This window comes from Semicossyphus pulcher, unplaced genomic scaffold, assembly GCF_022749685.1.
Source record: "Semicossyphus pulcher isolate SPU_LCO1_2020_fin unplaced genomic scaffold, fSemPul1.0.p SCAF_6, whole genome shotgun sequence".
Lineage (NCBI taxonomy): Eukaryota > Metazoa > Chordata > Actinopteri > Labriformes > Labridae > Semicossyphus > Semicossyphus pulcher.
In genome coordinates this window covers 15,119,477-15,144,399 of record NW_027211737.1, presented here as the reverse complement: position 1 = coordinate 15,144,399, position 24,923 = coordinate 15,119,477, and the positions used below count along the sequence as shown (strand labels likewise).

The following is a 24,923-nucleotide window of genomic DNA, read 5'->3' as shown; positions in this document are numbered from 1 at the left end:
GGTGGTGCACAGTATCACATCACTTAAAGACAAACTGTCCTGAAACAACCCTCCTCTCGTCTATCACTGCAGTATAATGCATGAAAGGGGATGTGTCGGCCTCTCTTCTGTGCTTAGATTGATGCCCTGCACCTAAACTTATCTTTATTCAGATCTTTACGTATCTGCAGATAGCTATAGTGCAGACTGAGGGGAACATTCGGCTGGGGAGCAGCCTCTCATTGTAATGCTCTCTGATTTGTCAAAGAAGGCCTGACCAAAGGCAGCGCAGAGCGTGTGGGATGCAAGTTAAAAAGACAGAGAGGGAATGAGCTCGCTGGCGTAAGGATGGAGTAAACTGTTGTAGATCTGTGAGGGTGTGTGCATAAGACAGTTAGACTGGGAGGTACAGACAAGACTGAAGTAATGTTTATAAAATTGTGTGAAAGTCTGGATCTTTGGTGCTCGTGGCCTGAGATGCAAAGATACAAGCAGTAGATTAGAGTTTGTCTCTGGGCTGTTGCTCTTTTCTCTCTTTGAATCTCTCACTTCAACCTCTCGCTCAGTTTGCAGAATCAAACAAATCAAAGTCAAAGGAAAGTGATGCAAGAAAACATATGCAAGGCGGAGAGACACTCCAGGCCTCCTCGCTACTTTATACTTTACTCCTCAGACGAACATGTCATTAGGAATGAGCTCCACGCTCAGACATGTGATACCAAACGGCACAGTTAGGATGGATTTGTTATCATGCCACATCTTTATGGATATGGAGTGTGTTGTCTGCTGTAAGGATACGGAGATGCAGCCACCACAGATCCATGTGGATAGCATAATGCTCAGTAACCAAATAATGCATGAGGAAAAACCGGCAAAATGTCCTTCTTTATTACGGCCATGAGTCTTGAAGTGAAGTTTTTACTGCTGCGCAGCCACTTCATCAGCGTATTCCCACTGGAGAGAACAAAGCGCAGAGGCTCCCTTGTGTGAAACATTTCACTTCCACTGCTTAAAGGCTAAATACTGAACATTTAAGAAAGTGACTTCCCACTGGGGGACGATTTGTTATGTGCCACTTTAAAAGTGTTTGTAATCTAAGAGGTTATTTATGGATGAGGGGTTTTTGATACAGTTTAAACTTCGAGATGAAGATGAAGAATCTACTATTCCTTTTGCATGTTGGATGCCCTTGAAGGGATGTTTCTCAGAGAGGGGAGGAGAGAGAAAAAGTTGGAGTTACACACACACACAGGGAGAGAGAGAGAGAGAGAGAGAGTGAGAGAGAGGACCCTGGAGTAGTTTAGTCGTTTTGAAGTTCCAGCCTGGCGAGACTCTGAAGCCAAAGTGTTTGAACTATGGAGGAGATAGAAGGACCTCTTGAAACCTGCCCAGACACTCTCTGAGCAGGTCCTGTAATATAATTGGAAAGCGTCGTCTGGAGAGAGTTTTATAAGTCAGACTGTGTATGAAGTCAACTTTGAGCAGCGCGGTCATGTGTGGGTGGTTTTCTTTCAGTGAAGTAGTCTGAAGTTCACCCCTCACCTCTTATTTATTCACTCAATCTGCTTCACCTGGCTGATGAGCGAGGCAGTGCACTGGACCTGCGTTTGGAAATCTTTTGCTGCTCAGACTTTGTCAACAACCCTGTTAATGCAAAGTCAGTAAAACTTCAACAGAATCCTTGAAACAGAGACGAAAAATACAAAAATAAGGTCATTTTTTCATCAGCACTAAACTCTATCTCTTTTAGAGGTAAGAGTTGTTGATGTAGTCTGACTGAAGTCACATCACAGTAAGTTTTTGAGAGATTTTTCCTTCATCTAACATGATGATGATATAACCTTAAATTCTCAAATATTTTACCTGCCTTTTACCTGCCTGTGTTTGGGGCAGGCCTTTATTTGTTCTTGCCGACCACGCCTCCGGCTTTTTATAGAGAGCTGGGTTGTATTTGACTACCGGCTGCTATTTGAGAATTTACAGTAATAGGTGGGTTTCTTTTGTATATTTTTATGGTTGATATTTGGTCAAGTAAGTTTCTGGTTAGGAAAGATTAAGAAATGTTTTACTGATTAAAAGAAAATGATAATAATATTACAAGGCACGGGTTAGCCTGGTGTATTTTGTGAGCTTGATACGAAGCCAAAACCTCTTAAAACTCATCAAGATGTTCAAATATCTAAATTAAAGTTGTCTAATTTGTCTTTTCAAGGATTTACTAGCCAGTTAATCCTGCCAGAAAAATCTCTCATCGTTTTCCTCCAAAAGCAAATTTGACCACACATTTGTTTGACTTATTTTGGATGTTTGGATTATTAACTTGGCCTTTCCTTGATTTTCGATTCCATTGTCTATACCGCTTATCCTGTTCAGGATTGCAGCGGGGGCTGGAGCCAATTCAAGTCGTCATTGGGCGAGAGGCGGGGTTACACCCTGCTTATCGCCAGTCACTCACAGGGCTGACACATAGAGACAATCTTTCACACACTCACACCTACGGGCAATTTTAGAGTCACCAATGAACCTAACCATGTCTTTGGACTGTGGGAGGAAGCCGGATTACCTGAAGAAACCCCACGCATGCACGGGGAGACCAGGCAAACTTCACACAGAAAGGCCCACTACGTCCGAACCGTTTTTTTTTCCTCATTATGTTGGTTTTTCTGGTAAATTTCAATGTTGTTACACTGTAGTTCGGGCAAATGATGTACAACATGTTGAGATTCTACTCACGACCCAGCCTTTGTTTTGCTAGAATATTTAGGAATAGTATTAGAAGAAGATGATGAATAATTTTTTATAAATTATTCCCTGTTTCCGATTTTCTGCCTCTTTGCCTGGGCAAAACAACACAAGTCAGAGCTGCAGCCAAAGTATCTTCGGCTCCTGCTTCTGCAGTGTTACTACTCCATTAAATGAGCTCTGACATCATGAAAGCCCTTACAAACTGATGCACAAGACACAAGGAACATAACTGATTGTGGACCTTACTGGGTTGTCACATTCATGAGAGAGAAAAAACAAGATTCAATTCACTGATTAGGATTCACTGATGGATGTTTCATGCTGTGTGTGTGTGTGTGTGTGTGTGTGTGATTGTGTCTTCTGTAAGGAGCTGATGTGCTTCACAAGTATTTGCATGTGATTGTGTAACTGTGTGTGTGATTGTTTGCCAAAGTTTCAGTCAGTGTGTCTGTGCAAAATAGCTTGTGATAATTACCTTGGCACAACCAGAGTCACAACCCTGGACACAGAACAGAAGTAAAAGTGTGTGTGTGTGTGTGTGTGTGTGTGTGTGTGTGTGTGTGTGTGTGTGTATATGAGGGATGGAATGCAGCAGTTATTATCGAGTGAGTGAGGTAAGCGTTGCCTGCGTACACATGCTGCATGTGCATGATAACCTAATCTCACAGTGCAGACATTTTGGAGCAGGTTAAGACCCGAGTGTGGAAGCATTTAATGAAGAGTTCACTTGAGGAAAGTCCCCAAAATACAAGCGCAGTTATTATCTGCTGGACCTAAATATTTAATAGCAATGCACCTGCAAATAAAAGTGCTAAACTGTTCTCTGGATGCTTTTTAATGAAAGTGGGAGAGTGCAATAACTATTCTCTTGTCCCCCGTTTGTATGAAGACAGGGAGCGTTATGAAATTCTAAGATGCACTTAAAATGTGATGTTTAGCACCAACAACAGCTCATAAACTCAGCCCTCGGGTGGGCTGTTTTCATAAAGAGTCTTTTTGGATTTGTTGATCGAGACTTTTGTTTGAGCAGACACGAAACAGGCTTTTCTCCTCTATTGTTGGACATCCTCTCCTCCGAGGAAAAGCTACTCCTTTTAGATTTGATCATGGCAGCAGATGCAATCGTCAGCTGTAGAGCGGGAAAGAAGGAGATTTGATGGAATATCTTTCATCTCTGCTGAGACAAAAGTTTTCAGATGGGGTTTTTTGTAGGTTGACCTGAGGAAAAGTTACAGGCAGAACTTTTAATATTGTTTGTTAGTACAGAGAGAGAGAGTAGTGTTTATGATGTGATATGCAATCATTACATCATGACAAGCGTAGGGCTGCAACTCCATTATTGAAACGATTAGTCGACTAATCAGATAATGAATGGCACCATTACTTTACATATAGCTATTAGGTTTTGGTGGAGTTGGAGGTAACAATAAGGACAATAAATATGAGTTCTTCATTCAAAAAAACTCTGATGCTGATTTGGCTCCTACTGATGCAAACGATAAATAAAAGGAGGAAGAACAAGAGATGAGAAGGAAAGAAAAAGATGAAGTGTTTCAGGTGAGGGACTGAAAATGTAAATGAGAGAAAAATGCTCGGGCATAAACGACGTACTCCGATGAGAAGCAAGGTCCGCTTTACAAATCTTGCAGGCAATCCTTTTCTTTACAACACTGAGGGTGAAATGCTCCCAGACATTAGAAGTTTTAGGAAGAGATGGTGTTGCATTGGCCGCCGCCATTTTGCTATGTTCCCTTTCAGTCGATTCACTCGGTACAACACATATAGTATGTGATATCCGATACTGTATGTGTTGTGCCTTGCTCCTCTCCTTCAGGGAACAGAAGTTATAGTCATGACATTTTGATTAACTCGGTACAACGCATATAGTGTGGGATATCATGCAGTATATGTGTTGTGCCTCATTCCTCTTCTTCAGGGAACAGAAGTTATCGTCATAACATTGCGTTCCCTTTCAGTTCACTCGGTACAACACATATAGTATGGGATGTCACGCACATTGTGTTGTGCCTCGTTCCTCTCCTTCAGGGTACAGAGTATACAGAGTTATAGTCTTAACATTTCATCTTTCTTACCTGTTGCTTCCTGGTTGCTGATTTAAATGCGCAACTCTCAGCAGAGATAGTAAAGAGGCGAGATGGCTCACCCCTCAGCAAACTCGGCTCCGCAAAACGATGTTATGTCTGCGCACAGCATGAAAAACATGCGTGATGATGTAACCGACTAATTATCTGCTATTAAATTTGTTAGCAATTGATTTTGTCACCATAGACAGGAACATACTAAGAACATACATACTATATAAATGAAATGTACAAGAAAAAGTAAAGAGGGTTTTTACAAGCATCTTTAGCATAGTATTACAAGCTGCTCTTAACTTGAAAGCTTAAAGATGTCATCTGAAGTCTCATTATCACATGTGCATTTTTTCTGTACACATTTATCCCTAATATTGTTTCCCATTAGCATATTTCATTAATAAAAGTCACAAATAAACAAAGGTGAACATCTGATAAAGTAGCTTTGGAATGATGCATTTTAGTCAAAGAGGAAGGAGGTATCCAGTGGAACTCTGTTACATGTTTGTTTAATGGCACACGAGATGATCAGTGTGCCGAACACCACACGTGTACGGGAATATAATTTTAAGTGGAAACATGGAGACTCTATCGCGGGATGTCAGAGGTGCATGTAAACAGTTTAACCGGGATAACACCTTAATTGGAGTTTGGCCCCATGCCAGGTAACGCTGTGCATGCAAATGTGGCTTTGAAGCCGTGAAGCTGCCCTGCACTGATAATCCCACTGCGTCCTTACAGAACTACAGAGCTCATCCATCTTGTTTGCTGGGGACCTAACATTTCCAGTTGCGACAGAAAAAAAAGTTAAAGTCTCTGTTCCTTTTCCATCCTTTTCATCGTTTGGTGTTGGGCCGGCTGCAGACCTCGGGGATCTGAGCTGTGAGTGTCGGACTCTTTGAAAGCAGAGGCATTGTTGATTAATTAGAAAAGAAGCACCATGGAAAAGAGAGTGCTAGGACTTCCTACATGCTCTGAGTGGTGGGCAGATAAAGAGAATTGTAAAAGCTTTCTCGGACCGCTCTGGTGTTTTTTTATTCTCTGCAGTTAAAAAAGTTGCAAACCTTTTCAAGTGAGCTGCTTAAATATTCACAACCATGATCGCAATCAGAGGTAGCACAGCAACATGTGCTAGCTGGCCTTCAGCACATCACTTTTATGGTGTGTCCCATCCTCCCACTCCAGCATGTTTTTGTCCTCAGTATTTAATCAAACTTGAGCCAATATTAAAGTGGAGCTTTGCATGTAGAGCACTTGTTCTCTTACATCAAATGAAGTGTTCCCTATTCACAGATACATTGTCTGTGTTTATGAAAGAGAGCTGCAGCTGCAGGCAAGAGCATTTCCCTTCACAAGCTGCAGCTTCATCTCTATTGTAGGGATTATTCCTTTTTATGTGATTGTATGCTATGTTGGCACTGCTATAATTACTGTTTTACTGAGTCTAGCTTAATTGGATAAACACTTTGAGAGGAAAAACAACACTGGAGGAAGTCTTATTGTGATGTAAAAACTGGGACATCACAATCAGTCTTTATATCAGGTGAAGCCACGTCAGGACCAAAAGTCTAGTGAAGTGAGGGCTAACAGAAAACACTTTACAAGTCCAACAATGTCCATAGACTTGGACATCCTCCTTTCCACTTTGCTTCTCCTCAAGTAGCTCATGAGTCCAAGTAAACAAATTAATTCAAACGTGTCCTTGAGTCTGAAAGGCATCAACACATTGGGGCTGTTTGCTTGTTTATGTGTTCCTTGCCTCACAGTCATGCCGTGGTCCAATCAGAAGCAAAATTTCGCCTCAACACAATTTTCTTTTTAAACTAAATCTTGTCTTTTGATGTTTTACTGATGAGGTTTGTTCACATAGGTTGTTTTTGTATTCTAAGCAGTTACAAAGACGTTTACTCTGCTTTATCCTGACATAAACTTTCTACCAGCACAAACTCCACAATTATGTCGCATTTAAACATCATCACTACTTGTATTTGACCAAAACCTTTAAATAGGGGGTTTTATGCTGTTTCACATTTTAAGACATATGTATAATGTTACAATGTTGGATGTCCAGACTAAAGGGGGGGGGAGTTTCAGATCTGTAGGTAAAAGTATGTTGGAGTAAATCCCAGGCTTCTCAGCTCAGTCTGCAGGCTGCTGTGAACGCCAGGTTTCACACTGCTTTTTCTACATGCTGCACTTTGTGCCCCCCATTAAGCTTTGCCAAAGGTATTAAAAGTAGAAGCATTTTTATGGTTTGGGCATTAAAGGGCCAGTTCGCCGATTTCCAACCTCAGTCCTATCATGCTATTATGGGGAGCTAATGTCATTATGGTAGGGGGAAAAAATGCATGCTAGGACGCTATCTGCTTCTCCGATGGGCCCTGGAAAACCTCCGCCAGACTACATGTAATCTGGCTTGCTAAACTACACTTACACCCGCCTTCGATGTCATGTCTCGTTCAAAATCGTCAGGTTTGAAATGTAGACTGCAGACCCGAATATTTTTTAGGTGGTCAACCGGTATATTCTCATCGTACTTCTGATTCTGTACCGCTCTGAGCCGTCTGCAGCGATCAATGTCCTCGTCTGGAAAACGGTAGTATTTCACTCCAGCGTCTCTCGCTGGTCCACTCCTTTCAGAGGGAGGGGCGCAATGCACGCTGGGTGTTGTAGGAATGGGTGAAACCACGAGCTGTTAGTACAACTTTCTTCACAGCTATGGCGTCAATTTAAAAAATTATCGCTTCTATCGATTACAGAGAACACCAGCTTTGGCTGACAGTGGCTTCTTTAACACAATCTAGAACCAAAAGGAAGTCTACCTGGTATCGACTCTTCTTCTACTTTTGGAATTTTTATACTGAGCTTGCAAAGTGTCTTAATTCTTCATGATCATGACGTTGGTTATGAAATGAACACAGCTTTTGTTGTGTTTCAATATGGCTGACATCAGAGGTCACTCAGACACATTGTGCATAATAATTCTTTCAGTCTTTCCCACACAAATGTAGTGAGAGGAAAAGGTGTCTCTAATGTTCAATTGTGAGCTGTTGAAACAGATTTTTGACCAATTTCGTCACCACAAAGCCCGTAATCTTTCTAATTCAAAAGCAATAATGAAAAACCATAAAATTATCCTTCAACATAATAAAGTCCTCTTTCCACTCTTTTAAGGCTGTAAAGAGCAGAATGAACCATTCTGATGCCCTGCAGTGAATTACTACACACACTCACGTGCACACACACAAAAACACTAACACACACACACACACATGCACGCACGCACTTAAGAGGACTACAGACTGTGAAATTACCCAATCAGAGGGTCTCGTCGGTTCTCAGACATTAGTCATCACACAGAGGCCAACTGAGGTGATCCACACACACACTCATACACACACTCTCACACACACACGCACACACACTTGCAAACACACACACACACACACACACACACTGAAGATAGAGGGTTTTGAAAATTTCATAAAGGTCCATTAAAGTTAATGACACACCACGTCCAAAATAATGTGTTGGGAGAAAAGTGTGTGTGTGTGTGTGTGTGTGTGTGTGTGTGTGTGTACCTAGTGAATTCTCAACAGAGGTGTCAGGATGTGAATATCACAGCCAATTTGTTTGTTCTCCACTTTTCATCCGCTGTGAAAATACAGATTTATTGAATGTTAACGACCAGCCGTGTGATCAGCACACAGCTCAACTTCTGTAAAACAAACTGTGATTCTCACCTTCAGTCACTTTAAAACACAAGCACACAAGGTGCAAGCACTCACACACACACACACACACACACATTTGTGAAACCTATCCAACACATTACTTCCCTTTATACCGTCTATGCTTCCCACACATAGTGCAATAAAGATGAGCCAACAGGCTGTTAACACTTGTACATCTCCACTCTTGGGGGATGTTAAACAGCAAAGTTGCTGTTCGGTAGAGTTTCCACCCCACAGTAGACGAGGAGTGTAATTTTGGAGCAACAATGCAAAATCTGCAATAAAAATGCCTGCTGACAATGTTTAGAAATGTTTCTGAGTTAGATTGATATCACCCTTGTAGACCACCTCATGCTGATTAGACTTCAAGCACAGGTCAGATCATCTATAAAGCCACAGACAGGAGTTTATAGAACAATTATTCAGTTTGCTATTAAAGCCAAACTCCTTAAAAAAACACAAACCTTTCTTACATTTCTTATAGACACAGTGATGAAGCTTCACAGAGACACTGATTGAAATACTTAATTATGCTGTTATTTGCTGAAGTCAGATAAATATAAGCCCCTTTTACACTGCCAGTTTAGGGCGGGATTATTACGCCTCCTTTATGCCTCCTCTTCTACTTATGTAAAATGCATGGAGGCGTAACGACGTCAGCTGATGTGTATGTGAAGCACCATGTGTGTGTATGTGAAGCACGCTCTGCCTGTTAACACCTCACGCACATTTCGTTCCACAACACCGGAACGCTCTGTAAAAACACACACTGGTGCGGCTTTTTCCGCCAGCGTTGCTTGGTCCGTTGTAAAATGGCAAAGGCGGCAGAACAGTAGTGCTTTGTTGTGGCACTGTGGCGGAGTTATAATGTAAAAAGCGTTAAAGACTCGAGGGATGCTCCAGAAACTCTGTAAGTGCATATTTGAAAAATAAAAAATGAAACAGATGCACTAGGAATAGCTGCATATAAAGATAGCTGCAAGTAAAAGTGTGTTGCACACTGTTTAAACAAAGTGTGGGTCTAAATAATAAAGTAGTACCGAAGATATAAGTCAATATGTGGTAAAATATGCCTCCAGTTATGTTTGTTGTGTTGCAGTTTTACAAAAGTGAGTCTGAAAGCCTGTTAAGGACCTCATTTACACTTACTCAACAGAAGGTTTTTGGATGCCGCCTGTGTGACCTGAAGATGCACCTTTCTGAATATCAATTGTACATTTCTTTTTTTCTTTCAGGTGAAGTACGGTCGCTTCGGCTTCGTGTGGGATGCAGCAGTGCTGGAGTACGTTGCTAATAATGACGAGGACTGCTCGTTCTACACCGTCAGCAACAGCGCGCCAGACCGCGGATATGGCATCGCCATGCAGCACGGCAGCCCCTACAGAGACATCTTCTCCCAGAGGTAAGAGTCGAGGCAGTATACCACGTTATTACATCACAGCCGCCTCCTTGACAGCACTTTATTTGCCAATTAAAGGGCATAATTCACTTGCACATTGATGGAGCTGTTATTCTTGTTGCATGCTGTTCATCTCAGTCAGATTGTCTTCAGCTTTACACTTTTTAAAAGAGATGGTAAAAAGAGGAATTCATGGATATTCTCCAGGTTCAGGAGAGGTCGTGTGTGTTTTTACTGCTCCAAATCCATTTCAGCTCCATAAAAAATGGCCACTCCCATAAAGTTTGTCCCTCTTCCTGCTGGAAAAAATCATCCTCTGTAGGTCAGACGCCAAGTAAATAGCAGATTAAATTGTACATCTATCTTGCAGTGGAAAGAGGCCAATGGCACTTTCACAACTTGTGTGAAGCTGCGATGCTTAAACTCAGCGTGAACCATTGGCTCACACTGAGCTTAAGCAGGACTGACAACTTCAACAGTAGGCAGTGTGTCGTATCCAAACAGATCCCAGCTGTTTATCTTGTAGCTGGAGCATGAATTCATTCACTTATGTCTGCTGCTATACGGCTTTCAGGAGGCCTGGTTATCATGAAAAGATCAGCCACTTGTTTCCTCTTAACGGCTAAGAGGCTAAGAGTCCTTGATTGTTAGTTTGCATTAATTTTGAATGGAATCGTGCGATACGATTGAAGTGTTAGGATTGCACTTTTGGTCGTATGAGGTGAAGTGTTTCTGCGAAGGCCTCGTGAGGATTGCGTGCTTCCCAATATAGATGGTTCATATGTGATCAAGCATCATTTCAAGAGGAGGAGGAACAAAAATGTCTACTGCCTTAATTAAGCTGTTGGAATTAATATTATGTAAAATTGTCAGTCAGCGTTGTCTGCGGTAAGAGATGAAAACAGGTTTTATATGCACGGGCTAAATTATGTGAGTGACAAGGCCTGTCTGTTTGCAGCTCCATATCCGGTGGTGCGTTACTCCTCAGAATATTGCCTATCATGGCTGTTATTAAAATAAACAAGCAATTAATTGACAGGCCATGTTTTCAATTCCCTCCTATTATTTCGGGTCACACTCCCGGGAAGACAGTTGCAAACAGTTTACTCACTCTGGTCCCCGTGGTTCGAACAAAACAAGACGCAGAGATTATCAAGAGAGAAAATAATCACAGAGGTATAATTGTTTTGTTTTTCTTTGCTTAGATTTCAGATTTTTCATCCTGACATTCTGTATTATACGGATTAATGAAGCACTAAGAGGAGTCGAACAGGAGTTGTATAAGCGGTTCATGCCCTGACACCTCGGAGAGGAATGTTTCACTTGGCTTTATTATCTTTAGTGGCCTGGTCATAACAAGTGTGGAGGCTTGTTGATGATTAAAGTTGTGTTTGTGTTGAGTGGTGCACATCAATCTCTTAAAATAAAAGAATAGTTTACTGTTTAAAATGGTAGTTTTACTAACCATAACTGACCCTTTGCTAAGCCCCTCCCTTGAACGGCCACTGTCCAATCCTACGTTAGCAACCGTAACTAGGCATGGGTAGGCCCGTCAAGCTTTCAGATACCGTAGCAGTGTGCATATGGCATAAACTTCTTTGTTTGCTCCAAGGTAAGGCGCTAATTAACTTGGCTAGGTTAGCATGTTAGCAAAGAAAGACAGTTGAATATTAATTATAAGTTGATCCAGATCCAGTGTATCAATCAAGCCCATGATATGCAAGCAATATCCTGACGCGCTTTGAACAACATGAAAAAATGAAAAAGTGGGATAATTTAGTTTTGCTAGCAATGGGCTAAAATATATTAGATAATGAAAGTTATAGAAAGTCATAACTAAACATTAGTTTAAAATTAAACAATATATTGACTTACCCTGCTGTACAAGAACATTGTTGTTCCTGTATGATTGTCCTTAACATGAGTTGTCATGGAGTGCAATCGCCATCACATTTACATGCCGGTGCGAAAGCTTGACAGGCTTAGCAACAGTAACCAAGAGGGGGCGGGACTTGGCGAAGGGTCAGTTGGACCAGCGACCTCTATATTTGAGCTTATGAACCAGTATGAACTTTATATTCAAACTGAATTATGCTGGTTTCTGCAAAGGTTTGCTTGATCATCACATATTTTGTTGAACACTTTTCAGACCTGTGGAAGCGAGAATGTTTTCATTTACTTTGGTTGGAGCAAAAAGGTTTGGGTTGTTAAGTTATCAAGCAATAAACTGCAGCCTCTGTCCACCGCAACAAGCAAATAACGCTCTGATGGCAGCTCTCTGAAATACTGAGAGTAAATGTTGTGGAACTAGTGTACAAGGCTGGGTGTTATTACGTCTACCAAATGACACAGGCTGCAGTATCTACAGAAATGAAACGATTTTGTTCTCATCAGTGGATTGCTGTAAGGATCTCTTCCACTAAAAGGACATTTCTAAAGCAGTAACTCACTGTGGAGGATGGCTGGGGCAAAAGCCAGCCAAAAACCACAGAAGCTAATGGGAGGAATTACATAAGCAGCCAACATCTGCTAACCCTGGTCAGAAGCCAGTCCAGGCCTATGTTTCTGTTCAAAGTCTTAGACCCTAAAGTCGAGTGTAAAGACACTGTAGCTCATCCATCAGTTTATTCTGTCGGGCATTTCTTTTGTCTTTTCACAGCTTATATTTCATGTCTTGACATGACATGACAGAAGAAAAGTATCGACCACAGCCTCAGGCTTTTCTTTCTTTGTTGTTGTAGAAGAACACGTTCTATATCAGGATCGGTGTAAGGCTTTTGATTCTGTCTATCACAAGTTGTCCATGGATTTTTGAGCCTCTTCTTGTTTTTTATGTTTTACTGGCAGAACAGTTTTCGGCTGTGACTTAGAGGTAGAGTTGGTCGTCTCTCAGTCGGAACGTTGGGGGTTCGATCCCTTGCTGCTACAGTCACATGTTGAAGTGTCCTTGGGCAAGACCCTAAATTGCTCCTGAATCAATGATATGAATGCCTATGGATCTTGATTGGAGATTGGCACTTAGGTCTTTGCCATCAGTGTGAGAAAGGGTGAATGTGACATGAGTGGTTGGAAGACTACAAAAGCTCTATATAGGTACAGTCCATTTACCATTCCCATTTACATCAAGCCCTATGTAGTGCTTAGAAAAGCTGTCCCACAAGGACTGATATTGGGTCCCCATGTATTTACTCTCTATGGTCATGCTAGTAATTTTCCAACATCATCACATATGTTGTATTCCAACAAATCTATCACACACCATGACTCGTTGCTTGTTTTAAATACCAAAACAACGAAATGTACACGTGTCACGAGGGTTAAAGCAGTTTACACACCCACTCATAACTGTGGCCCTCAGTGGTAATCTAGCTAACACAGAACAGCAATTAATACCTGTATGCTAAACTGGTTTGGTATCAGATTGTGGCACAATTGTCATGTGAAACTTGGTACTCATGAAGAAATTATAAGAGCAATCATATACAGTGTATATGTAATGAAACAAAGCTCTGTTTACTTACATAAAATAATATTTTTAGTAGAGCTGTCAAAGTTAACGCATTAATACTGCGTTAACGCACATTCCCTTTAACACCACTAGACATCAGGACGCTCTCTGTCCGCACACAATCATATGCAGTTCTGTAACGCAATGTAAACATTCCTGCTGTGCATCTCCATATGCATATTGTATATGCATTGATTGTTGCTGTTTATAAAGCTTATAAAAGGTGCAGATGTCATTCGGTATTCGGTTTGATCGTTTACTTCACGTCCCTCGTGCACACGCGGCTCACGTGCTGTGAGAACTGAATTACGAGAGAAAATATTTAACTTTTGTGACTTAATTAAACAGACTGCTGATGAAGACAGTCAACACAGCAGACAGAGAGACAGAAAGAGGGGGCGGGGCCAGAAGCTGTGCAGAGAGCAGAGGTGCAGGTGTGTTTTGGGGACTGAAGCAAAGCAAAGTGATCAGATTAAAGTAGTTTGTGAATTAAAACGTGAATTAAGGTGAAGAAGAGAGAACAATTAAACTGTGGAAGTAAGAAATAAGCACCTAGAAAGAGGGTAATCCAGACTGAGTAAGTGTACATGTGATGTGCTTCTCACAGAAATCATTGATGCGATGATTGCCATGTTATGGTTTCAGAATATTTTTTGAGCATGCAGTACCTTTGAGATTAATCTGCAGAATATTCTGGACAGTATTTGTCATTATTTTAGAATGTTGCAGTAATAATAAACATACATTTGCATAAAGGAAGCATATTCGTCCATTCCCATGTTGATAAGAGGATTAAAATCTTTAAAAAATATCTCTTTAAGGTACATTTACAACAGGTAAAAAATTTGTGATTAATTTGCAGCCATGGACAACCATGCGATTTCTCGCAATTAAATATTTTATTTGTACTGACAGCCCTAATTTTTAGACAATATTTTAGTTTAAATGTTATGTCTATGCTTGTGCCATCCTTCTGCAAAACTCATACTGATCTCAAAGAAATGTTCTCAGTTGATAAATCTTAATCCTGTCTAAGAAAGACAAGAGAAAATGATATGCTATTAAGAGCAAACCAACTTGTAATATGATAGATATGTTTTCCACTAATGGCTAGAGATCCAAATAGTGATTGATTGTGTTTTTGAAATTGTGTAATCGGAGTGAGAATCTGCAACTTCTTCTTCCTTTCTGTGTATCAGTGAGTGTTTGCATTCTGCATGTGTGAGGAGTGTTTACCATCTGCAGCTCCCTGGAGGTAATATATGAGATGAAGAGAATTTATTTGCTTTGACACTTAGGAGAGAAGGGCATTGTCTGCAGAAAGAGACAGACTGCAACAACTTCATCGTTTTCCACCACTTTGTTTGTTATGAAGAAGCCGGAGCCGGAGTACGTGTTCTCCACCACCTCAATAATGTGCAGATCTTAGTGTATTTGTCGGTGCTTTAGAACGAATACTCTTCAACTGTGTACATGCCTGTGTGTGTGTGGGCGCTGGTGTGATTGATGGCGACAGCCTGCAGATTTACCCGAGTCAGAAAACAGTCTCATAAAGGGTTAGTCCGCTAATTTAAACTGACAGCTACTGACAAGTTGTTTTGAAGTGCAAGGGGCAAGATTGTGAAAAAAATAATCCCTCTCTCCCAGGCATGTATTATTTTTGTCCGTGTGAGTCTGCAGGCATTGATGTGAAAATTCGAAATAGAAGATTTAATCCACAGCAGATGGACATCTCGAGGGTGCTGCAGTCTAAGAAGATAAGCTGCAGGCCAGACATTTTATTGTGCATTCTGAACACGATTACGTTTTACATTTCGATTGCAAGATAGATGAGATGCCTCTTTGTAAGTGATTACAGACAAGGCTGCAGAGTTTAGACTTCATCTTCAGTGTAGCTAGTGAGACAAATGCAATGAAAGTAGATGAAATATGTCAGTAAGAATAGAGAAAAGGAATCATAGTCTACTTAGTAAGATATGACGATTCATAATAAAGCCTATGTTTCAATACAAGCACACACGGGGTGAGCAGAGAGTGCCACATCTACAGCATGAAGCTGATAATGCTCACACTGTTTCTTTCATGAAATTGAAGAGCGCAGATACGTCCATAGTGTTGTTTTATTACCTGGCTGTGGGCGAGCGTTCATCAGTGGCCGCGGGGACGATAGCGGAGTGTTTCTGAAACAGAGCCGTGGCGCGCTGTATTTCTGCAGGGACCATGCCTGTGTGTGCTGCACGGTACGCTTGAGGGGCCAAACTACGCACACAACAGCGACAAATCATTTCTGCAATCACAGACACATCACACCTCGGAGACTGTGGGTTAGATTGCTGTGTGGAGCACGCACCAGAGGCTGGCTCCATGCTGCAGAGACGACATTAGCCTGTTAGTCTGTGGCTTGTAATGTCCTGACCTGTGGCGTACGAAAGTAACCATGACAAAAAAAACATAACCGATCAGCGCTGATTTTCTGAGCAGATGAGCGATAGGATGTCGGACAGCTGTGAGGGATTGGGAAATTGAATGGCTCCGGTGGTTCCTTCATGTCTTATCTTGGTAGGAAACGCTTGTTTTCATTTGCCACATAAAGAGGATGGTGTTTTGAAAGATTTAGAAACATTTCCAAGACGTGAAAGCTGGATCAGAGAGGGCTTGATGAAGTTAATTATTGCGTTGCTGAGTGTGGGTTTCATGTGAGTAATGTGAGAGTGTTAGAAGGAGTCATTTGCAGCTGACCCCTGCTAATGCGTCTCCTTTATTGCCACATGCTTGAATACATAAAAGAGAGAGCAGGGGCAAGGGGTATGCATATGTGTGTTAGCGATAACAGTTAACATTATTTATTTTCCCTTGTTTCTTTCTCCCTTTAGTGCCTTAGCTCTCTCATTGCTTTTGTTCCATATTCTATCCAGACGATAAATTGATGTCCGATCGCAGTGAGTAATGTGTTCTGCAGTCTGTAGCCCTCCACTAAAAGTTGTTTTTAAGTGATATTAAAGTGGTCCGGGTGCCAGTGAATACAAAGTAAACCCTATACGACCCATAAAAACCGCTTGTTTGTGATGCCGGCACGCTTTTATCGCAGCAGCACTCGTGACAGTAAAGTTGTCAGCAATAGTTAAAGAACTGTTGATGAACTGAGTTGTGAAAGTTTGCAAACCTTGAAGTGAAATTTAATGAATCGTGTAGTGGAGTGTTTTTCCTCTGAAATGTATATGATGGAGATAAACTAAGCTGCACCTTTGAAGGACACATAGAAATGGCTTTTAAAGCTGCCTGTGCCCATGTAAATCTCACACTTTAGCCCTAGCAGCAGGCCGTAAACAGGTGAGGGCTGGAGGTACTATACTGGCGCTGTGCTGTTAGTGCTCTCTCACAGGTGTTCCAGACACTTTGGGGAAAATACTTTGATTATATTATTGTAGATGAGGGCTGACACATAGAGACAGACTACATTTCACACACATATTCATGCCTGAGGGCAGCTTTAGAGTCACTTTTTTTAATTAATTATTTTTTTAAATCTTTATTTAACCAGGCAAGTCATTACGAACAAATTCTTATTTACAATGGCGGCCTGGCAAAAGGCAAAGCCTCTTGAGGGAATGGGGGTAGGAGCTAAAAAGGAAATGTCAAAAGTTAAAAAGGCAGCAGCACACATTGACAACATGCAGTACATACATTGCATGCAGGCTAGCACACAAGCATTGGGCAGGTAGCTAGCAGGCAAACATTGACAGGCAATACAACAAGATAAGCGAAGCATACACAAGCAGTATGACAAACAGGCAAGACAATAACAGCAGCAAAATGACAAGAATATGCACAGGACAGCAGTAAGCAGCAAAAAGACAGATATTAGTTGATTTTACTGACACTGATTAACGTAACGAGCATGTCTGAACTGGGATTCAAACCAGGAACCTTCTTGCTGTGAGGCGACAGTGCTAACGGTGGCGCCTCTTGACTAGTAAAATGCTGTTGATAAATGTAGCGTGTGTGTCCTTGTTATCCAAGTCAGGTCATAGAGTCAGCAGGAGCTTCAACCTGCTTAACTGATTAGTCAATGCACAGAAACATTACAGGGCGAGTAATCTGATTATTGATTAAATCATCTCTTAGGCCAAACTTTCAGTGTTCCCAGCTTTAGATGGGTTTGGACTGTTGGTCCGATGAAACACGACATTTGCAATGTCACCTTGGCTTATTTTGATGAGCCTTTTTTACTATCGTCTGACTTTTTAATCACCAAACTATTAATCAGTTCATCAGTAAAATAATCAGCAGATTCATTAAAATGATAATGATATTATATTATATTTATTACTGGGTACATAAGGTGGTGATTAATTTCTGTGTGATAAATTACCATAACCATTTTTGTGAGCAGAGCCAATTTATTGCCAATAAATTGAATCACATTCATCCAATGATAACCGAGCAGCTCACTGTCCGGTACAATGAAGCCTGATCGCCCACACTCTGTGTTCAGTAATGAAGTAGCCTAGAGCAACCATAGCTCGCTAACACAGCATATATGTTGTGCTGTATTTAAGGAAGTCCTGGAACTACAGTGGGGGGGAAAAAAACACATTTTGTTGAGAAAAGTTTGACGAAGTTCAAAATCCTCAGTGGGAAAACTGACTTTTAGCTTCACTGGCTGTGCTGCTTTTAGGGACCCCACGGAGCAAGGAATGTATTGACTTGAGTATTGGCATTTTTTCTGTTTATTCCTTCAACTACTCTCTCTCTCTCTCTCTCTCTCTCTCTCTCTCTCTCTCTCTCTCTCTCTTTCTCTCTGCCTCTGTTTCGTCGTCTTAGTAGAATTATTGTATTTACCATTTCTATTTCATGCTGTAGCTCCAAATCCAGATTTTCATTTTGATCCTATGGGAAAGAAAAAAAGGCCTCAAAAGCTGAGTGGAACACAAGACATGCAACACAAGTGACAAACGCAGAAATTCCTGCACCAAAAACCCTTCGATGTTTTAAAATCAGTTAGATTGAAAAAACGAATTACACTTAGTGAAGCCATGACACCGTGAGCTGCACACATAATCAATATAAGGCTCCTGCTAAAGAGGCTAAAAGCTAAAAAGCTAGTTATTCTATTGACTGTCTCCCCCTCTCCATCATACATGCACTCTCATTCACACTGAGAGCTGAAGTTAAGCTGCAGGCTCTGGAGCCCTCACTTTCCAATGCATGGAAATCACTATCCATGGGGGGAGAAATAATGCATTTTCTCCATGGGTGTATGGCTAGCAGGGGTGGTCTTAGGCTGTCTGAGAGGCAGGGGCGCTAAAACATATAAAGGGCACCAGCTGTACGAGGTGGATGCAGAAAGTCGCGATGCTTTTATTGCTAAAGAAGCCTGTCGTGTCTGAGATGTTTTTCATGTGACACAGATTTAACTACACCTCTGTAAGGAAACAATTAACTATAACTATATTAAGCTATAACTGTGCCACATTTCTGAAAGGGCACCCTAAAGGGCACTGCATCATGTTTCCTGCACACTGGGCCGCTGCTTCATGTACCATGTGGGGAACACAGAAAGAACAGCAGTGACATCGTTCCACATGACACGAAATGTATTTAATGACATGTGTCAATCCGCTGTTGCTAAGCATGCTCACTCAAAAGCTGTCACTCTCCTCCTAATCTATCACAGTGAAACCCAGCCCACACACTTAGTGCATTCATTAAATCTCTATTAATCACAATTAATGAGGGCGTCTCTCTCTCTCTCTCTCTCTCTCTCTCTCTCTCTCTCTGTAACCCTCTCTCTCTCGATGTGTTAATGATGGTTAATGACTGTTTGACTTCTGCGCGTTGTTTATCATAGTTCAGCTTGATAATCTGTTCCAGTTCACCCCCACACTGTTGCTTAATGATGCTTCATTGAAAACTTTGTTGACAGAGTGTATGACATTGAACCCTGAGAGCGCTAATTGGAATAATTAAGCACAGCAAACTTTACTTATGAGACCGAGGGCTCATGGGCTAAATGACCTTTCACCCCATTCTTTCCATATAATAACACAGTGTTAATTGAAAGGGCAAGATGGTGGCACAGGCAGTAACACTGGTGTTTCACAGTGAGGTTTTCCAGTGGTGGAACATTGACCTTGCCTGTGGCGTTTCCATGTTTGCACTGGTGTCCCTTTGCTGTTTGGAAAATCATGCCTGTTGGGTTAGCCTCCCTGCAGGGCCAGATATGTGGATCACACCTCCAGTATAAGGTTACTCTCAGTGGGTTCACTCCTTTCTCGTCTTAAGTATTGGTGCTTACAGTAAACACTTGCCTGGACAGAAATGCAATACAAGAATGTTTTGCTTTAATTTGCTGTTTTGCTTTGTGAGGAGAACTGGACCACGGAGCAATGGAAGAAGGTGGCCTGGTCTGATGAAACACACTTTCTTATGTGGATGGCCTGGTGCATGTACGTCGCTTACCTTTGGAAGACATGGCACCAGGCTGCACTATGAGAAGAAGGCGAGCCGGCTGAAGCAGTGTGATGCTTTAGGCAGTGTTCTGCTGGGAAACATTGGGTCCTGCCATTCATGTGGATGTTACTTTGACACGTACCACCTACCTAAACATTGTTGCAGATCTAGTACACCCCTTCATGGAAACGGTATTCCCTAATGGCAGTGGCCTCTTTCAGCAGGATAATGTGCCCTGCCAGTCTGCATAAATGGTTCAGGAATGATTTGAGGAATACGACGACGAGTTCAAGGTGTTGACTTCCAATCGATCCATCGAGCATCTGTGGGATGTGCTGGACAAACAAGTCCAATCCATGGAGGCCCCACCTCGCAACTTGCAGGACTTAAAGGATCTGCTGCTGATGTCTCGGTGCCAGATACCTCAGCACACCTTCAGAGGGTCTAGTGGAGTCTATGCCTCGACGGGTCAGGGTCCTACACAATATTAGGCAGGTGGTCATAATGTTATAGCTCACAGGTGTATGTTGACAATAACCAACTACGGCTCTAAAAACCCTCAGCCAGTGTTGCAGATCCGCGTCTGAGAAAACCAACATGTTAAAAATTATCAGGAAGCCTCAGACAGTGCAACAGAATGTGTCTGCTACAGTTAAAATCCTGCCTGTTCCTCTTTAATGTGCACACAGCTTTAGAAAATCAGCAAATTCCCTCAGTTTCCAACCAGGTTGTACACACTGTGACTGCGAGATAGAGGCCAGCATGTTTCCTCTGCCACTAAAACGAGGCAGTGAAAGCACCATGTGAACGGCTGGGAAGGTCACCGGAGGGACTTGTGTTGCTGACTCTTTTTATATTTGGCATCCATATAAACTGAAATAGGCACCGCCACAGCTGGAATAATATTCTCTGTGCCTCCTGCAGTCTGTGGTTGAATAAACAGACTCTTTAGACGTCGTATTGACGGTTGGCTGTGGTCAGTTTGCTTCAGTCTCTTTTATGTTACTGAAACAGAAGGAGAGAAAGATAGGGAGCAGGTGCACTTCACTGACTGGGTCGATGCTGCCCAGTCGCTCTGCTCCTCACTAACACCGGGCAGTCACTGCTTACAAAAGCGTTAAACTGATTTGAGCAGATAAACTAAGTGACTGCAGCACAGGTGAGTTTGTAAGAGTCTCTTTGTGTCGGACAGATTTAGCTTTTTTCCTTGCAGCAGGTCACACAGCAAAATGTAACGGGGTGTAATGATATTAATCTGATGCTTTATTGATTCCCCATCGTCTAACGCAGACCTTTTGGTGATTCAGCATCTGAGGATACTTCAGCGGCTTGTTTGCTGACATCGGTGCTTGACCAGCTCTCTAAATTCAGGCGGGCCTCCCAAATCGCTGTGTCACTTTAACCTACCCAAAGTGATTAAAATACCTGCAGCAGACTTTGACACGCATATAACCCAAAACAAATCTCATATTTCCTACGACCTGCTTGGACTCGTGACAGCGACATGTTCAACTTTCCTGACCCTCCGGTCCTGAGAACCACAGGGAAACATCTTAAAAGAACATTGTTCTCCATCATGTTTCCCACTGAGGCTAACACCAGTGAGACACCCTAAGATCGCTGATGCTGCATGCTTTGTGTAAAGCTAGTAACTGAGCTGTCAACCCCGTGTTCTCCTCATTTACGGAGCTGACAGCCAGCAGAGCAACAAACGCATTTTATCAGAACACCTCAGCCTTTCATCTCCCCTTCTTCTTCTTATTCCATTCGACGTTCCTCTCCTGCTCACTCATCTCATCCTTTTGTGTTTTACTCCTCCCTAGATCTCGTCTCCTCTTGCTGCTTTCTGACCAGCGCTACTCTTTTGATTTTCCTGTCAGTCATCCATCCAAATGGAACACGCCGCCAGGATTTTCTCACTCAATTTTCCATCTTGCCGTATTCTCTGACTCCCTCACGCGTCTTCTCTTTCCGTCTACATGTTCCTTCTACACCTCTCACCTCTCTGCAACTTCCACTTTTCACTGCCTCCAACCTAAAAATGTGTGCTACAGAGGTGAGGGGAGAGGAATATTCATTTAAAAAAAGAGGCAGGCTTTTGTAGTTGCTGCAGGCATATTCAGTTCACTGACATACACTGTTCCTCTGTGCGCCATAATGACGCACTGTCCCTGAACGCCTCTTTCAGAAAACAGTGAAGAGGTTAATCTAGTCAGTCCTGAACTGTTTCAAAATGTGCTTGATCATCTAACCCACACCTCTCTGCATTTTAAACTGGCTACAGCTGCAGTAAAACAGCAGCAGCGTGGGACATAGCCTGCATTTATAGGCGCCTTATGGATGGTCGAAGGGAAGACTGCAGAATCAACACAATATATGGAGTTACAAAGCATTTAAAGGCGCTATAAGTGAGATTTTTATAGCCCCATAGCAGAAAATAGCCATAATATATCTAGAAGGGGGGTGATAGGCGAGCTGATCAATACCAATGACTCAACGATCAGTTTGCCAGGTGCTGAGATAACACGCTTCCAAAACTCACTCTGTAACGCTGGAGTCTCTGTTTAGAGCAGCCCCGCCATCCATTTGAGTTAGAGACGCTCCACACAGCCCGGCAGTGGTGCAGCTTCACAGTGTGGGATCTCTTAACAGAGCATATTCACTCCAGTAGGGATATCATTTATAACATTAGGGGCTGCTCATTAAACCTGTTACAAATAGATGTTCCTGTCAAATGAAGTCAGATGAACTCCTAAAAGCCCCATTTTAAGGGAATACTATAGAGGTACAGTGTGTCCCTGTTTTTCACATTTAAACAGGATGCATTGTTATTTGGTTGGAAGGAATTACTCAGATTTAAAGTCATGAAATGCAATTTCAAATTTGGCAATGGAAAGGCTGAAAAACGCTTGATTCACTTTTTTTGACTCCAAAAATGCTGCATTCTGCTTCTAATATGATTCTCATTAGTTTGTGCATCTGCTCACACATGGGAGCGGCTGTGGCTGTGGTAGAGTTGGTCGCCATTCAATCGGAAGGTCGGAGGATCAATCCCCAGCTCACTCAGTCTACATGCCGAAGACACTGAACAGCGATGACTGGTTGACAGTTGGACTGTTGGCAGCCTCTGCCCTCAGTGTGTGTATGTGTGTGTGAATGGGTGAATGTGACATGTCGTGTAAAAGCAGCTTTGAGTGGTCGAAAAGTCTAGAAAAGTCATCTGTAAGTGCAGTCCATTTACCACGTTTGCACTTTTATACTTGTGAGGACCCTCAATGACATGAAGTTTCATTTTCTTTGGCAGCACCTGTGGCAATAAACAGTAATTACGGGAGCACACTTCCTCGATATCCAGACAGTGTTGCATGTGTGACGTCCACGGTTGGCTCCGGTTGTAACTTTTCCTCGCTGACTGTCGCTTTCCTTTTTAGACTGTTTGCCTTCATCTGAGCGTCGAGTTTGTTTCTTTTTCTTTGGATTTTCACTTATTTTTGAAGTTGTATCTGTGGTCATCGATCTTTTCTTTGTTTGTTCAGCAATAGTAGATTACTGTTTACTCGCAACACTTGCAGAGACCGGAAAAGCAGCCGCTTAGCTCCGCCTGCCCTCTCTGGCAGACCAACCACTGCTGGGTGATGGAAAACGCGTCACTTACTGGGCGCTGCTTGTGATTTTTTTCGCAAATTCCACCACCAGACAACCAGTCTGTAATACTGCAAATGCAATGGCTTTCATCAGCGGGCCATAGGCTCAATCACCATTGTGTTACCTCATTTGGACATAGACAGTGACTTAACATTTATTCAAATGAAAATCTCTGAGATTATTACTTTAACCAAAAACTACAAATCCTTTTTCTCAAACAGCTCTTTGGTAAATCTAAATGTCCTCATTCTGAAGGTCTTAAACTCAAATTAGTCCAACAACCTGACTGCAAACTTGAGTGTTTCTCCGTATAAAAGAAAAAACATCAAATGAAACCACATTATTAGTTCATGTCCTTGTCTTTCGTGGCTTTCCACGATGTGAACATTCATATTGTACCAACTTGTTCAGGAAAAGAGACAGGAAGTGGCTCTTCTCAATGACAACCCTTTAATGACTCACACTGTGGGGGGACATGATTCATTCACACGCGTGTAAAATACAGCTGGAGTCATTAAAGGCAACAATCTGCTCAATTATGGTCAAAACTAGCAAAAGATTATAATTAAAAACATCTAAATGCATAAAACAGCATCCTACGAACACTGACATTAACAACACTAATAAGTGACATTTGTTCTGCTGCAAAAGTGCCACCATACCTATTTATGGTGTTCCCGTTCTCTCTCTCTCCCAGCGTTTGATGTCAGTATAACGTTCTACCTCGAATGAGTTTTGTCACCTGACAAATTCTCTCATGTGTCTCAGTTTCCTGTTCGTCCCCTCTTCCTTTTCTCGAAGTCCTCCGTCCTTTGCTCCCTTACCCCAATCACTGCGCTGTTCTCTTTTTTCCAGCTAGACTCAACTAATAATGTGTGATCATCCCACCATCAAGGCTGCTGCCATAGAGTTGCCATGGCAACATCTAGTCCACGCAGTAACGGCCACTGCGGAGAGAATGAGGAGGCAGACACAGAGCGCACACACACACAGACAAACACACTTACACACACATATGAAGCGGCACACAACAGTTACCCCCAACCACACGGGCAAAAAAAAACCTTGCTCATTTGCTTTAACAGCCAGTGGGAGTGTTAAAGTCATCAGATCTCCCTGGTCAAAGACAACCATACTAAAGCAAGGTGATAACACGTTACACACACACACACACACACAGTGATAATGCATGTTGCAGCACAACAGCTGTTTCATGGACGTGCACACAGACGCAGGAGGATGCACGCATGCAAACACCATGTAATGTTATAAAACACTGCTACAAAGGCAAACACACATATAGTCCTGCTGTGCACACACACACACACACACACACACACACGGCAGCCTGATGGACATGAACG

At 42.1% G+C, this 24,923-nt stretch overlaps 1 protein-coding gene across 1 annotated transcript in view; it reads left to right on the top strand.

Annotated features, from left to right (window-relative positions):
- Positions 1–24,923, top strand: part of grid2 (glutamate receptor, ionotropic, delta 2) — a 514,857-nt gene that overhangs the window by 472,690 nt on the left and 17,244 nt on the right. The window contains exon 14 of the mRNA XM_069682887.1: positions 9,790–9,956. Within this exon, the coding sequence (XP_069538988.1) occupies positions 9,790–9,956 (167 nt within the window). The remainder of the gene's footprint in view (positions 1–9,789; positions 9,957–24,923) is intronic.